Source organism: Brachyistius frenatus, unplaced genomic scaffold, assembly GCF_029030835.1.
Source record: "Brachyistius frenatus isolate BFR_SWC_R1_liver_20210118 unplaced genomic scaffold, ASM2903083v1 Contig_18, whole genome shotgun sequence".
Lineage (NCBI taxonomy): Eukaryota > Metazoa > Chordata > Actinopteri > Embiotocidae > Brachyistius > Brachyistius frenatus.
The window spans coordinates 2,317,697-2,334,963 of NW_027210617.1; the positions used below are offsets into that span (position 1 = coordinate 2,317,697).

Genomic DNA, 17,267 nt, shown 5'->3' on the forward strand with positions numbered 1-17,267 from the left:
TTGCGTGTCTGTCTGAGATGATCATAAAAGACCTTTTAATGGTTGGATTTATGGTGAGGGTCTGAAAAATGACTGGTCATGTCTGTATTTATAAATGTTTCAAACTCAAAATTGATAGCCATATTATCAAGTTTTACAACATTTGATGAATTTAAAATGCATTATGCTTACATGCCAGGAGACATGTTTTTGTGTCGTCTATCTGTTGGTCAAATTCACATAAACACGATATTAAGATTGCCTCAAGGGAATTTCATCAAATTTGGCACAAACATTAACTTGGACTTGAGGATAAACTGATGTGTTTTTAGGGATCAAAGGTCACGGTTTCCTCAAAAACAACAATTGTGGCGATAACTCTAGAATTCATGAAATTATTGTGAAAAAATTCCACTCGCATATCTAATGGGATAAAATGAAATGATGACATTTCATATCCTAAAGGTTAGGTGACCTCATAATGCTCAGCAAAAACACTTTTCTGGCCCTTATTCAACTTCATAACTCAGGAACCATATTTCACATTTAATCTGAAGATACTGAATATGTGACACTAATCTTGGGTGTCCACCTTCAAACTGTACTGATTGTACAGATCTTTTGTGCTGTCGGGTTGAATATGTGAGTGTGAAGCATCCTAAAACTAGTAGCTTCTTTACACCAACATCCACATTCAAAGCATCATCTGCTGTCTGTTGCAAGTTTGTTCTATCAGAATCAGATTTATTGGCCAAATTCCTTTGAAGTTTTTACAACAAACATGAATCAAGACAGACATGGATGTAAACTGCAACGTGACTGATTAGCGGAGGCAGACAACCATAAGCCGCTAATTCTAGTTAGGTTTTCCATACTCATTCTCATCCACCATTATTGCAGATGGAACAATACAAGTTCCGCTGGGCAGTGGTTATGGACCACGGTCCACCACTGGGCCTACATGTGGTCCACCTGCCCCTTTAAGGGCCCACTTGTGCTGTTTTTTTTTTAAATTCAAAAACTTTGTTTTCCTCTGTGTAGTGCTTTTCACCCAAGCAAAGCAATGCCGCTGTCATATTGATTATTTTAGATATGTTTGAAGAAACTGAGTGTGGGATAAAAAACAAGCCTTTGAGCATTACAGAATAACTCTCACAACCGAAAACCAAAAGAAAGAGAAGAAACCTCATTAAATGTTGGAAGGAAAAGCAGGGCCGATGAACGGAGAAGGGCAGCTAAAAATCTCAGATGGTGATTTCAGGAAGTTATAAACAATATTAGCCTTCTGCCTTCTTTAGAATAAAGAAACTAAAAACAATAGTTGTCATGTGGTATTAAAGCATAAATGAATCAAACACACTTGAGAAAGACAATCTATGAACTGCACTGGCAATGTTTTATTTATCTCCTTATAATACTCTAATATACTGTACATCCACAATTCTGTTCATGACAACTTCCTTATACTGCACTGTTAAATAATTTACCAGAGACCTACTTAAACCCTTCCATATCTACAGTACGTCTTTGAGATGAAACAAGGTGGCTCCGAGAACAGGTGTTAATGACAGAGTGTAAAAACCACAGAGCAGATTCATTCCTGTAACTTTTTTTTCCCCGACCCAAATATATAGGTCTGAAAGAACTGTAGAGTCAGTGTTTGTTGTCGCTGATGTTACCCCCCCCCCCCACCCCACACCCCCACCCCCACAAACCACAGGAGTATCTGTTGGAAACAACAGAAAGCCCCTTTCAAGCATATTCCTCTGCTGTGAGAGTCAAGTTAATCATTACTAACAGCTCGATGCAAAGTCAACCTTCAAACAAAGTGTTTTTTTATTAAGAACAAGGCAGCATTTTCCAAAGTTTGATACCAAAATTCTTACACATGATGCGTCGCCGAGTCGATTCACTGATAGAAATGCACGCCCATCCTCTTCTACAATCCAATGACATTTTAGTCTTTTTCACAGTAAGACTGCAGCATATTCTTGGAATCTGTAATGTTGCTGTGTACCCAAAAAAACACCCTGCTCACAAGCTCACCCTAAATGGTGATATAACATTCACTGGCGTAAAATAGTTTGTGTTATGGAAAATAGAAGTACAACATTGACTCTATCACCTATTGTGAGTGCCTATTTGCTTAAAAGCAGAGGTATGTCTGGGATCCAGCAGTACAGGTTATTGATCAATCATTAACACAGGCAAAGACTGGTAGTAAACTCTGACTGATGAATTTTGTATTAAATAAACAGTGGGATCCATAAAATGTATGAAATGTTCTTGGAAATTAGAGATCAAAAGGCTACTTTTTCATTGTTGTTGATACTATTTACAAGACTTAGATTACAACAGTTTTAAAAGGAAATAAAAATGTAATCGCGATAAATAAATAATCGTCAAAAATTGCTGTACACGATATATTACAGAGTGTATTCACAATTTGTCATTATACAAAAAATACATATATCAAAACATGAGTTTTAACTATTTCCTGGAGTGTAAATTCCAACAAAAATGTCTTTTCAGAGAACATCAGCTCCCGGTAAGAGTATGGAAATGATAGACAGTGTAGGAAATTGTCAAGGAGAACCAGGATACCAATCAAAAGAATTTATAATGTGAAAAGAGTTTTTTAGTGGAAGTACACCCATAGGAAGATAATTAGTGCACTGGTGTTGGCCTTGGACTGAATTCTATACCTCAGCAGAGTCAAATCTCTGACTCATCGTTTATGTATCCCAGACCATCCAGACTTGAAATGTTGGCCATAGGTGTGAAGTGGTGCTCTCCGTTCCCTTTGAAGTCAACAGCACAGTGATTATTATTGGCACTGCATGGTCTCCCGGACTCAGGCCCCAGGAGCTTTATCTCTGAAGTTCTGTTCTGGATATGCATGTACTCAGCTGACTGCCTTTTTCCCTCGCTCTCGCCAGAGCTCTTCGCGAAATTAAAACACTCCCAACGCCCTCGGTTCCATATCCAAAATACGACCCCCATCAAGGAGAGACAAAGCAGCGACAGCAGAGCCACAGCTACCTCTAAATGAGTTACCCTGCCGGTGTCGCTTTGTTTCTTGGGGGATGACGGGTCCTCAGAGCCGGGGTCTGGCACCGGCGCTGGTGCAGCTGTAATCACACCATGAATAGAGTTTGAGGAATTTGTCACCTCAGTGCCAGGAGTATGGCTGTCCCCCACTGCTGGGCCGAAGTGGAGCTGTAAACGATAAACAGCCACAGTCCGGTTGTATGTCCTGCCATTTATCTGTTCTACTGAGTCACAGGTGTACAGCCCAGCGTCTGATTCAGAGGCACTCAGGATCAGGAGGCCTCCGCTGTAGATATAGTATTTGCTGTTGGAGTGAAGTGTTTGGTCAGAAAATCGCCAGTGCACCTGCGCCAAGTTGGAGTGAGGTTGGCAAGGCAGCTGGATGTTGTTCTCTGGAACGAGGGTAAGGTCAACAGCTGCTTTGGGATCTAAAAACCACACACACAAACACAAGTTTAGTCCAACTTAACAACAAATTAAAAGGCTGGAAGTCATACAAAAAGTCCTCCCAGTAATGGATTTAGCAACACAATGTACATGAACGGACCTGGTGAAGGACATTGCGACACATCTCCCTCTTTCAGACTCTGTATTGCCGTATCTGAGGAGGGAGATGAGCTGCAGACGGAGGAGCACTGCTCAGTGGAGAGCTCCCAGGCACAGTAAGGATCCCGGGCCACAATGCAATCCGCACAGGTGTCGTATTGGCTGCAATTACTCAGCGGCATCTGGACTGCACCAAACTCTGAGCCAGCATACAGTTGGCCCTATGATTGCACACGCATACAAATAATAATAATTTAAAAAAACAGTGTTTGTTGGCAATTAAGTGACAAAACTGATACATAAATTTATAATTAGGTTTATTACACAGCATTTCCCTACAAAACACCAGTAAATGATCGTCACCTGTGATGATGATGATGATGATGATGATAAGCCAAATAAATGTATATGAGTCTGTTAGTATGACCCGTTACCTTGCTGGACGAGAGGCGCAGGATGCCGATAGGCTCGGGGGTTTCATACAGCTGAATCTCTTCGATGATGAACATCTCTCCATCATAGTTGACAGCCTTCTGAACATAACCATTTTCTGGAACAGAGACCAAAAAAATTAACACATTACACAAGTACATGATTTGATATACCCCGTCACTGTAAAGTGGGCAGAGATAGGTTATGTTACATATATCTGTGCGTCAATCAGAGTTTAGCAACATTTGAATACAAATGTAAACAGTTGATTTTGCTTGTACTGTCAATCTGATCAAAGCAAACTCCCACAGTGCTCATGAAACAAAAAAATAAATAACTTTGAATATTTTTCCAAACTTTAAATTTAATTGATGTTTATTTAGTCAAGACAATGTTCATGTTTGAAGATATTAGGGGATTTAAGTTTACAACTAGGACTAAGTTGAGGTAAACCAAGAGGCTCATTTTCTAATAGCTTTAACATTGGTTCTGTTCTACTACCATCCCGGTAAAACCATATTGTTACAGATAGTCACTAGTTTACCGGTGCCGATGAACATGACGTTATATCTCTGTCCATCCAGAGCCAACACGCTGTCCACCACAATCCGAGTCAGCAAAGCTCCTCCCTTAACCAGCAGTGGCCCCCCCGTCAGCGGACGAATGGCCTCATCCATTAGGGGCCGGTCTCTGATGAACTGAAGGGTTTTGTCCGGAAGGTCCAGAGAGCGATTCATCCCCATTTTACGTGCCACATTATTGATGCACTAAAAATGTAAAACTGCAAATTAGATTTTTTTTTTTCCTCCCCCCAAAACTGCAAAGTATGTGTTTAAGTGACTTTCCGATTTCACTTATAGCCACATCAGAAGTTGTTTAACTCACCGCTCCCGGTCTAGGGACTGGCACCTCGCCAGTGTACATCACCCACTTGACATGGGATGTCTCCACAGCAACAGGTGTCTTAAACTTTCCCTCATTGAAAATATCCCGAATAGCAGCCACGCTGTACGCACACACTGCAGATAACTGGGACAGGCTCCTGGAAACAAAACGTCACACATTTAGTCAGGCAAAGTGTTTTATCTGCACACTGAAGTATACTTTTTAAATCTTGAAATAATCACCCAAAGGTCAAATAAAATATAAACTTTCAAATAACACATTAATTAGACAAGGGAAAAATATTCTTATAAAAGTTTGTGTGAATTATTTTATCATCCAAGTCAAGGTGCACAAATACTACTAATTGCAATAAGCTCAACTGGTAATACTTTTGTGTGGGTTCCACGCACTTCAGGAACTGATGGTAAATACTTACGACTGCGGAGTGAAGACGGCGTAGAAGACACTCTTACTCCAGTCTTTGTGCTTCAGCAGGAAGACATCCTGGACAATTGGGGGTAGGCTGGGTTCAGGGAGGGAACAATCCAGACGAGCTTTCAGGAACGACGTCCATTTCCTCTGCAGTGTCCGCTGGCCGCCCATATCACCCTGAACACAGAAACAGAGCCCTCTGTGATGCTCTTTAACACCGACCGGACCTGTGTCTGACAGGCCGGAAGTCCAGTTTTTAAAATCGGTACTTTGTTATACCTTGCAGACACGGGCCACTCGGGATACTGCAACTTTGCTGTAGAAGTCGTACTCCATTGCATTCTCACTGAAGAACAAGTATACCTTATCGTCATCGCCATCCGGACTGTCAAAACTCTCACCCACAAAGTCCATGTAGACAAAGTTTGGCTCTGTAATCGCATAATGTAAAATAAACACGAAGGACCAGTGGAGGAAAAATAAAGTATATAAGATAATATGAACAGCATCATGCATTAAACACTAAACTCACCACTGAGCCAGGAGCTCTTAAACTCAGTGCGAAGAGCCAAATTTGAGCTGCGCAGAACCACTGGCTCAGAGCCCAAGAAGTTGATGGATGTAGCAGAATACAGGTCACTTCCTGTTGGACCAAAACAAGAGGTAAGGAAAAATTCCAGGATATCCATTATTCATGTTAAGTTGGAACAATATCTCATTAATATTCCTGCTGATGGACTAAACAAACTGGCTTTTCTGACTGATTAGTAGACAGAATATGTTAAGTGAGCAGGCAGCCCTAACAAATAGGTGATATATTATTGACGTGTTTGGTGCGGAAGACAGGTGAAATCTCATAAAGATCTTTTCTGTTGGTTGACTTTGAACATTCAGCAGTCTTCTGCACTTTTCTCCCTTTGGCAGCAGAACTGACTCAGACACTCACCAACCATGAGGGAGGAGTATCTCTGAAAGGGATCAAAAGGACACTTCCCCTTTCCCTCCTCCTGCTTTCCCTCCAGTGTCAGCTGTCCATTAACAAATGTCTGTCGGAAACAAAGAGAGAGAGAGAGAGGAAAGAAAAAGTTGCTGAAGGAGGGAAACGACAGAAAATTGTTTTGTTGTATTGAGACTCAATATTGGGATTGAGAACTGGAATTAAAAGAAGGTCATCAGAGATTTGCATGCTTTAACCCATTAAATACATCTTGCATACAATGGCATTATTGAAATTGATCTCCAACATTTAAATCAGCTACTGTTTAACATTTTTTGTCCAAATATATGGTAGATTATTAATTAAAGTAAAAATCATATCTGCTTCTATTTCGCATAGGAAACACTAAACTCCCCATGGTGATGCCGTCAAGGATGGTCGGTCTCCCGAGTCTCCGGGCAAAATAAACTCAATTCAGGAGCTCCACTGAGACTATAAAGGAACAGGCTTTTTGTTATTCACAACCAATGCAGACATTAGAGAAAGGAAATATAACTGATGAGACTCTTGTGGATAAAAAGAGTTGTCTCTTGTTTGACTCACAGGAGAAAGCGAGAGACTTTTTCTCAGGAAAAGCACATAGTCGGCATTTCAAAGACTGCAGCATAAAGCCGGTATCTATTGACTCCAACCTACAAACTCAACTGCTTGGCTTAAAGGTGATGTTCTCTGTTTTAATTATTGTCAACAAATCCCACACAGAAGACCAAAACCAGCAATAAATTGCTTTTACAGGCAAGTGCTCTGTCTGTACATCAAAAGCCTGATGCACTCGTATTCCTCAGTATCACAAACCTCCAAAAACTCCTGAAAAAGAATGAATGAATGGCTGACCAAGTCACACTGTTGCACACTGTGATATTTTCCTTTATTACAATAAGCATGAGCACTAAAGTTTATTTTAAGTCAGTCCCACCTACACTGTGCTGCTGCTGTAAATACTCACTAGAGCACTAAATGTGCATCTATCCACACCACAAAATAGTCTCCCTGAAATGCACCCTTTACTCTTATTTGAGTAACATTTGCAAAAAAACTACAGTGCCCAGTTGTTTTATGCAAACACTACACCCGTTTTTAAATTTTTACTTGAGACATTTTTAAAGAGCTATGTCTTCAGTTAGAACCAACTGTGCTGGGGCTAAGAGCCTCAGGCCATTTAAGGAAGTCAGGAGGTGTTGAGAGACGGACGAACACAAAGTTAGCATTGGTCTTGTCAGGCAGTTTGTTGGCAATAAGAAAAATATTAGACAATGTCAGTCTTATCCTTTAAACACGGAAACTCCTCTGTAGGAGCCATGAACAAGCGTCACTACCGTTAAAGGGGGACAAAAGGACAAATGTTTCAAATGGTTTCATAGATTAAAAAAAAAAAAAAAAAAAAAAAGGTCCTACGATGAGAAATTGTTAATGAATTTGTCAGGACTAGCCCTATGTTTTAAAGTATACTTACCATATAATTACAGATTGGGCTAAAAGCATTCGTGCCACACACATACATTGATGTGTCATTCACTCTGTGCAGGGTTCGAATGTAGTTACGGCATTCCACCTGCAACAAGATCCAGCAGAGAGAATGCCAGGGTCAGAGCTTTGTTAGTTCAGCCGCAAAAACACAAACATGCCACAAACATAGAGCGAATGCACAGGCTGCCTACAGTTGAGCTGGTGGCCAAAAGGTCAAGGCTGTGCATGTGCATGTTCTCCTCATGCCTTTATTTGGACATTGAGTACAAAGCTATAAGCGAAGCACTTCAAAGAGAATTCTATGTAAAGAGTTGGTGAAGAAAAAAACAACTCCCATAGAAATGATTTACAAATGTACAGACATAAATTGCGCCGGGGAGTAAACTGCTTTCAGTCAACAGTCATACTTTAAAGCTGTATCTGTAGCCTAGAAGTTAACACGAGCTCTGTTTTGAAAGACATTGCACAAACCTCAGCATGTTTTCCCTTGTACTTGCACTCCCTCTGCTTCTCCTCGGTGACGCGCCAATACACCTGCATCAACAGAAGGAAAGTGTCTTGTCAAAGCACGCAGGAACGGTGTTGCAACCCCCACAGTTGAAGTCCGTTTATGCTCACATTTCACTGTTTGTGTCAACACCAGTCAGTGCACTCCAGAAGCTGGGACACCAATCCCTCCTCAGGTGTGACTGTTAGCTGTGGGACTACAACGATGGACAACACACCACTGTCTGACCAATGAGTCCAACAACAGCATTATTCATTTAAATCCCTCATGCAAATGTGTACCGGTTGGGGCAGCTGTGGCTCAGATGGAAAAGCGGGTTGTGGTTCAATCTCTGGTTCCTGCTGTCCATATGTCTTAAGTGTTTTTGGGAAAACAGACACTGAACCCCAAGTTGCTCCTGTTAGCGTGCAAGAACCTCGCGTGGCGGATTTTTCCCCATCAGTGTGCGAGTGTGGGTAGGAATACGTGTGAATGGGAGGCAAAAACTGTAAATCCTAAAAATCCTGTAAAATCCTGCCAGGATAAACAGCAATACTAATATATCTGCAATGAACTAGTAACAGCCAGTAACAGGCTGGCTCTTCTGTGAACCAGTGGTGCCCCGTCTGTGGGCAGATAAATCTGAGGGGTTATGAATGATTTAAGGAATCAGAGCAAAAAGAGTTTTACTACTGATACACAAAATTATGTTTCTTTATTTTTTGTTTTGTTTTGGTTTTGGTTTTTTTGCTTGTGAAATACTGGACTCTAAAAATCTTTCATATCAGACAAACTGCTCCTAACTCTCGTCCACGCCACCATAACCCATCTTAATTTTGAGGGGGCACTAACTAAAAAAAGTTGAGAACCACTGAAATAACCCATGACTTCATGACAAGTCCAGCCTTAGATGGCTCAATGATTATTTGATGAAATGTCCTCACCACTGCAGTAACATATAAAAAGTTCAATAAATGTTTCATTTTTAATCTGCAATCATAAAAGTTAAGAAATAGCCATTTCATCAAGCAAAATAACCGACAGCGCAGCACCAGCTTGTGTATTTTTTAGTTGGAGTGTTAATAACTAATGGCTCTGCAGACAGTTGCTACCAACAGAAGGCCGCTGAGGGGAACAAAGTCCCAGACCTTCATTTTCTCTTAACAGATTTTTAATGACTCCCCTCACATGTTCTTACCGTAGCCTTTTGGTCTGAGATGTTGTTAATATCTAGAGCATAGATGGCCTCTCTTGCCCCCAGCAGCAACACACCCAGGTCATCTCTCATTAGCATAGTGGAGTAATTGAAGATCCCCTCTTCTCGGAACGACTTCAGCTCATCTGCACAGAAAAAAACCTGCTTTATTACACAGATTTTTACTTTATTTTCTTCCCACATTTTAGCTGCTGTGACTTCATGCAGTTAGAAAAAATATGCTCCCACGGCAAAAAGTAAAATGCAAATTCATTGAAAACCAATATTTGTCCCAGCCAGCAGGAAAAAAAATTAAGCAGTTAAAGTTGCACTTCTTGGTCATGGATAAAATATGCAAATACATATTAAAACTGCTTCAACCTCTCATAATTACTGGTACAACTCAGGAGTAGGGACAATCCAGTAAAAATATGCCATGACATTTAGTGGGGGGAAAAGAGAATTTGTGACTTACTCTGGTAGGGGACAGTCTTTCGGGGGACACAATAGTGAGCGTTTACTGCACTAAAGCAAACATGGAGCATCAATCCACAGATGATGCTCAGAGCTGAGAGAAGAGACATGGCTCAGAGTCCAGGTTAGTCTAAGTGTGGAGGAGCTGCACAGTCCAGCTCTGCCACCAAAAGACCCAATCAGAGACAAAACATGGTTCAGGGTCTCAGTCCAGATGTCGTTCCACTGTGGTGAAGTCACTGCGCTGGACATGTGCCACTCTTGCACAAGTCCTGTTTGTTTATGGAGAACCTCTAAAGGCGATTCATTCAGATGTTTAACCAGAACTGTTAAGAGTGCAGCTCAGCCTGCTTCAGCTCAGTTTGAATTCTGTGTCCTGCGTGGTGAATATCTATGTCGGTGTTAGCCTCCAGCGCACAGCTAATGAGCTGCTGGTATCCTCTCTGGAAGGGGGAGTAGAAACCATGCTGCCCAGCTAGTGGTGAGGGATGCTGGAGGAGATCATTTTCACAGTAGCCCGCTTCTGCAAAAAGATATGAAAACATCAATGAAATAATCAGAGACCCATGAAATAGAAAGACCAACTTTATTACTAAGACTGGAAATAATTCATACATTAAAAGATGGACATGAGAAAAATGAGAATGGCAACTGGTTTGCCTCCTACACCTTATTTCTTTCCACCTATTCTGATGGTTCATGGCTGATTATTGTGTACAGATTTATAAAGATATGATATCCCTGCTTTTCAGTGAGACATGGATGTGATGGTGTGCAGTTTTGTCCTGTAAAACCTTCAAATGATTATCAAAATTAAGATAAGTGGCAGAAAACAAGGTAAGGATGAACATGCAGATCTCTTCCCAGAGTTATTTATTTAAAAAGGCAATACAGATGTGGGATTGTACTTTTATTCATTCAGGGTGCCCACAAGTAGCTATGTCCCACATTGTTACGTTCATGATAGTGTCAATATCATTTTTAAATATGATTTAAAAAAAAAATCATATCATGATAATGGCAGTATGCCAACTTGTTGACGTAATGATGTCATACCATTATGCAGCGTAACGGTTTGACATGTATAACTTATGCAAAGCAACAACAAACATAGTGGAGAAGTTGTGTGGAAGTGGGTTCAATTCAATTCACATTTATTTTAGCACCAAATCACAACACAAGTTATCCCAAGACACTTGACATTGTAAGATGCTTACAAAAGAACCGATAGTTGGAAGAAAAAAGATCAGTTACTAAAGATCGGATGCACAACAAACCACAATAATGTTAGTTTTCAATGGATATTTGAAGGCAAATTATTGCATTTATGCCGACATATAAATCTGTAACATTTATTTTGTTCCAATTGTATTTTCTTGAATTTTATAATAAAATATATTTCAGTATTTTGTCATATTGTTGAAAATATTATTCTTGCAGTAATACATATAATAATTACTTCTTTTTTTTTACAGCCATAAACCATAACGAGATCAGAACTGAAGCAGCAGAGACCAAGATAGTGATGAAAATGAAAAGAGACAAAAGAAGAGTCTGAAAAAAGGGTAGCGCTATGAATTAACGTGTTCCACTAGCTGATTCTAAAAGTATATTCATCAAAAACACAGGCAGTAGGCAGAACGGAGACAAATATAACTGGAGAAGCAGAGAAGTCTTTCACCTCCTACTGCTGCAGTTACCTATGACAGGTCATAAACTTCACAAAGGAAGCTGATGTTAAGTGAAAATCTGCAGAGTGCCATGCTGCCCACAAACCCCCACTCTCCCTTCCTCCTCCGCTCTCTGCATCTTCCTGTCCGCCTCCCTGATAAGAACCTGCTTCCTCTGGGCTCAGTGGGGTTCAAGCAGCAGAGGGGATCAGTTCAGGTTTGGGCATGCATGCAGATCACTGTAATTCATTGCTTTAGCACCTCATGCCTACCCTGGGATTCATGTGGAATTGAGACTTCTTTGGCGAGTTTCTTTCTGTTTTGACTAACGCAGCCTCATTCAAAATTCATCAAGGCACTTTTATCTCAGAATAACACACAAAGTATACTTGAGAGCAGACTCGCAAGGTAAAAAAAAAAACTCTTTTCTTTTCGGTACACAGTGCTAAGAAGCAGCAGCACCTCACAAGTGCTTTGCAAGTGTTATTTAGATTTTACCTCCCAAAGGAAAAAAAAAAAGAAAAAAAAACCGTACAGCAGATGTCAGAGAGATGCATCTTTTGAAACACACCACAGAGTTCTCGCCTGTTGACAGAAACCAAAATGACAGCATCCACATTTCCTCGAGAGACATCTCACAGTTAACTCCTCTGTGCCTTTGAGCAACCTCGGTTTTGAATCAGTCGTTTGGCAACTAACTGCCATACTCCCACCTTGTTGTTACTTGACATGGTGGGACGAGCCACTACATGTGTAGGTCTGCTCATCTGTTGTCAGAGCGGCAAGGTCTTGCATACTTTTCCCCTCTCAGGCTGATGGTGGGGGGAAGTTGGGGGACGGTAGTTTGAGCGCTGCAGCTGAATGGAATAACTGTAGGTTGTTTTTCACAGCTTTTGACAGATAGTTTCAAACAGTGTTGACAGGCAGGTATGGCTACAATAATAGAAGAGCAGGCAGCAGTTGCCCCTCTTTTCTCTTCCTTTGTTTATGAAGGGTCACACTCACACACTGACATGCACGTGTGGACTCGGTGTAAGAAGGGGTTGGATACTGCTGAGGTTTTTATAAGTCACCATGCATAACTTAAATTCATTTAAGGACCCTTGTGTTTTTTCTTAAAGTAACTTTATTCAAATGAATTAATTTTTTGACACATCCAGCAGACACAAAGCAACATTAGCTTGTATTTGGAGTCATGGTTCTGGCCACCAAGCCCAATATCTCTTTCGATCTTCGCCAACTCCTCGAAGAGAAAGATGAGTTCACTCCATCAGTGTTCTGGTCGATCTTCTGAAAATAGTTCCATCATTTATTAGATATTGGGGGGAGTGTCTGGTTTGATTGACATGCTTTGGGTGTAGTCGGGCTTCCAGTACTGGTGGGCGGGCATGTGTGCCACTTGGGCAAAACCAACACGATTAACTAACAGAACGTGGACATTTTCCATAATCACAACTAGTTTGACAGCCAATTCTGGTCCAATATTCAACTTACACTAACATGATGTGGAAACTTGAAGCTTCCATTGCTCTTCATATTATACAAAAAAATATAATTATTATTTAAAAGCAGGGTATTTTTTTAAACATCTTTCAAACTCTCTGTAGGGGATATTTAACTTTTGTATTGCCAGATTATGATCCCATATTTATGTAAAGTGTTTATCTGGATGGTGTAAATCTTCTTTCTTTGCTACATGCTTTGTGTTGTTAATTAATCAGGAAGGACCCTCCCACGGTCTGTTTGACCCTTTACCTTGTGAAAAAAGGCTGCACAACATCATGGCCAAACATAATAGCTAACTAGCATTAATAGCTGCTGGCATATTACAAAGTGGCCCTTTGTCAGTGGCACACCTTTATTAATCCTGATAAGTCATTATATAAAGTATTGTGAATTTGGGCAGATGGGGTCTTAGAGCTTTTTAAACTATGTATTTTACATGGCAAAATATTTATTAAGATAAGATATTTGCCTTACTTTTGATAAGTAAGCCTGAATATGAAGTGGCCTGTTTTCTCTTCTCTTCAGTGCTCTCTGTTCTTTCTTTCAGGTTGAATCAGGTTTTGTTTTTTAACACCTTGGTGACCAAACAATAATAAACCACTATCATGTCAGGTGTGCCCTCCACTGGGGAAAAGGTTATTCAGGCTTTTGTTCATAAGGGATCGCTGCTGATTCCAGCACAGCGAGCAAAACCTGCTCAAAGCCCCGTCCTTAAAGACGCTGCCGCATAATACAGCTCTGAACAGATATTCTCTTTTTCTTAGACTGTACTAAACAAAAGTATTATGACTGACATCGTTTGTGTAGAAAATACTACAGCATCTGCACACAGCAAAGAACAACACGCCTCGTTTTGCTTCCCTTGAAAGTCAACCTGACATTTGAAACACTGCTGAGCGTAAACAGCATACAGAGAGTCAGTGTCAGGGAAGATGAACTTCTACAAAACCAGAACAAAGAACAGGAGTGTGACTAAAACTGTTTCTCTACATCTCCGTACATCTAGATGTAAATGTCAACATGTACCTCTCTAGTTAAAAAGGCCTGGCACTGTGACAGTGGGTGGGTTTTTACTCATTAAGCAGTACAACATGAACACGTGTGGGTTCAAAAGCAGCACATGAGCTAGTACTATACACTAAAGAAGCCCTGTAGCAGCATCTCCAGACACTCCAACCACTTGAAGCATGAGGGTATTTATAGCTCTTTATGGAGCCTCCACAGTATCTACAGCACCTTTCGATGGATCCTCAATACAACTGTGTACAAACTAAAACCTTACACAGCAATATGTGAAACGTGCACAGACAGGCATGCCGTTCTCATCGCGAGTCATATCACTTCCAAAAAGCTGGGCGGACAGTCAAACAGCTGGAATGAGCCACGGCTGCGTAGGCGCAGGCTTTAGCATACGTCTTCATTTGTGTGACTGCACTATGATTGCTGGATGGGCGAGGCCTCCTCCGTCTGTTACTGATTTACCTGCACAGCTGACTAACTGCTGTTTGATGCACGTCGAGTCACTGGCTGGTTGGTTGACAGCCTGTTTTCTCGTCTGTCTCTTTGTCTGCCTGCACGGCTGCCAGTCTAACGTAAGCTGAGCTGTCCACTGGTGAGTTGGCTGTGATACAATATTCCATCACAGGGGCCTAAACAGGAAACCGGCTGTGGGAGGGTGCTCACCTTTGACACTCTGTGTGTCACAGACTCTGTTGTGAAACACTGACTGGAAACCACACCCCAGTTCAGCACCAGGTTAAACTTCTGCAAGCAAGCTTTTATTACAGTGACAGTAGCTGAACTGCTTTTGTTTTGACGGGCAGGAGAGTTGTAATTAGCTGAAAACAATACTTTAAGAATATGCTGTGTGTACAGTTTTGAAGCTTGCTGCGACATGTATCATTAGAGCAAAGCCATCAGACAACTAAGAGTCATTAACGCAAATAAAGAGGACAAGCGAACAACAACATTAAAATGCAACAACCTATTTAATAAGATCTTTACCTCTCTGCTCTGACAAATCACTCATCATTGATGAGACAAGTCAGCTTAAGTGTGACTGCATGCTTGAACGCATGCTTGAACACGAACACGAACACACACACACACATACACACAGGCAAGTCTCTGCAGGACCTGGTGTACCAAATGAAAACAGGAATACCCTGACATCCCTGCCTGCTCTGCCTGTGTTGTGTGACAAGTTCACCGACAGACGGGATCATCCAAGACAACAAGACAGCACTTCAATTCAGAATTTCAAATTGAATCCAAGAAACCTATTTCATGACTCCGAGACCATCTGTCATTAAATTTAACTTAAAAGGCTAAACAGCAGGGATGCAACTAACAATTACTACAAACAATATATTTGTTTTTATTAAAATTTTGGATTAATGCTAAAAAGAAAATATCTAAAAATAGTAAAAAGTTCCCAAAACAAACACAAATTGAGATGATAATTACATGAAATATCCCATGGAGGCACTGGAACAAATGGATATTTGGTATTTTTGCCTCAAGAATTACATAATCAATGGCTTCAGCTCTGGGAGAAATGATAAACTGTATTTGGGTGTTTTTTTTTGTTTTTTTTAAATGGCAAGAGGGTCATAGAGGTGGCAGATAAGCTGTTATTATCAGTCATTAAAAAGAGTATTAAATCATTTGAAATAGAATAAGTAGAGAAAAATCAACTGATTATCAAATTGTTCTCTTCACAAGCCTCCTGGCTGGAGCTGGCTCTTCAGATCAGTTATTTCTGTCAGCGTATTGTGGGACAGAAATAACCATAAAGATGTTTTTTTTTTTTTTTTTTCTTCCTGTAGTTCTCAAGACTTATCAAATATCTGAAAGCTACTTTACTGATCTGATTCTTGGGAGTCTGTCTGATCATGATCCATAAGCCATGTATGATTGTGCACTGTCAAACAAGCCCTTCATTCAAAGCGGATCGCGCGCGCGCGCGCGTGTGTGCGTGTGTGTATTAAAACACAGAGAACATGCATCATCTCCAGCTCCATCCACAGCACTGCCAGTGTATTATCTGTCGTGTTGATGTGTGCAGCCGTGTCTCCACACCCCACGACCCCACTGAGCTGCAGTATGACAGCTAAAATTGGGCAATCCCCTGACCAGGTGCAATGACCGCCCCGAGTAAAGCCTCTCAGACAGACACATGTTCTGTGTAACGTGCTACAATTCTCACCATCTGTGAACCTTTGACATAGTTCAACCCTGTAACATTTAGATAGATTCAGTCGTAATGTGCACAAACTGTAAAGGTCACCTTTGTTATTTTTCTTCAACTGATGTAGATTTGTAACTGTAACTGTGCAGAGAAAACATTTCCAAAATGGTTCAAGAAAACGTTGTTGGGTGTATTTGAGAGACTTATGTCTCTAAAGGTGAATGATATGGTTGGTTTTTCAGAGAGGGAAATCGGTGTACTTAGTATTGCTAGAAAGAGTTTGGCTGGTGATCCTAAGCGTCTCCCCCACACACTCCTCCTGTGACACTGCTGTCCTGATGGCTGCCTTGAAACAGCGACCCACCGAGTTAGCGCGTTTCTCTCCGTGTAACACTATCTGCACTGGTGCAAGTGTTTTCACGCGTATCCTACCACTGCTTAGTCGAGCTTCAGCCTGCTATTATTAGATTAGGATATCCTATAATCTTTAGATAAGTAAGAGAATATTGCCAGGTTGCCAATCCAATTCCCACAACTAGCGCCGAGCTCCGTGGATACAAAATAAATAAATAAATAAATAAATAAAATAAAACCTAACACTCCTGTGGGACAAAACCTGCACACAAAACAAGTCGGTAAAGTCACAGCTGCCTGCGGTTCGTGTTCAGTGTCAGACTTACCGGTAGTTGTCAGGATCAGAAACCGTTCAGGCTGCTTCTGTGTTTCCTCGTCTTGGATCCGGCTCAGCGCTCTTTCAGCTCCACCTGTAACGCTCACTCTACATCTAATTCCTGCAGGCATCGAGCTATTATCCGCCAGCCCTGCACCTCTCAGCGGTAGGCAGTGCCTGATCATGTGACTTTTGAGCGTACCTTTCTTTAAAACACACTCACTGGTTTTGCAACCAATCAGATGTGACTGAGAAATACTACCAGCGACCCTGTCGTTTGGACTTT

At 41.0% G+C, this 17,267-nt stretch overlaps 1 protein-coding gene across 1 annotated transcript; it reads right to left on the reverse strand.

Annotated features, from left to right (window-relative positions):
- Window positions 1-1,791: 1,791 nt before the first annotated feature.
- LOC138618826 (semaphorin-4E) lies at window positions 1,792-17,097 on the reverse strand. The gene is made up of 14 exons (XM_069694828.1): window positions 16,992-17,097; window positions 9,947-10,468; window positions 9,475-9,617; window positions 8,261-8,323; window positions 7,776-7,874; window positions 6,272-6,371; window positions 5,858-5,968; window positions 5,605-5,756; window positions 5,330-5,502; window positions 4,894-5,050; window positions 4,553-4,775; window positions 4,011-4,126; window positions 3,578-3,797; window positions 1,792-3,458 (listed from the first exon to the last, which is right to left on the reverse strand). The coding sequence occupies exons 2-14, from the start codon at window positions 10,053-10,055 to the stop codon at window positions 2,695-2,697; spliced, it is 2,430 nt and encodes an 809-aa protein (XP_069550929.1). The 5' UTR covers window positions 10,056-10,468; window positions 16,992-17,097; the 3' UTR covers window positions 1,792-2,694.
- Between the last annotated feature and the right edge of the window lie 170 nt (window positions 17,098-17,267).

Coding starts and splice junctions, on each gene's coding strand:
- LOC138618826 (XM_069694828.1), bottom strand. CDS start 10,055: ATGTCTCTTCTCTCAGCTCTGAGCATCATCTGTGGATTGATGCTCCAT. Junction 9,618..9,946: donor AAAGACTGTCCCCTACCAGA/GTAAGTCACAAA, acceptor TTTTCTGTGCAG/ATGAGCTGAAGTCGTTCCGA. Junction 5,051..5,329: donor GCCGTCTTCACTCCGCAGTC/GTAAGTATTTAC, acceptor TTTTGTTTCCAG/GAGCCTGTCCCAGTTATCTG.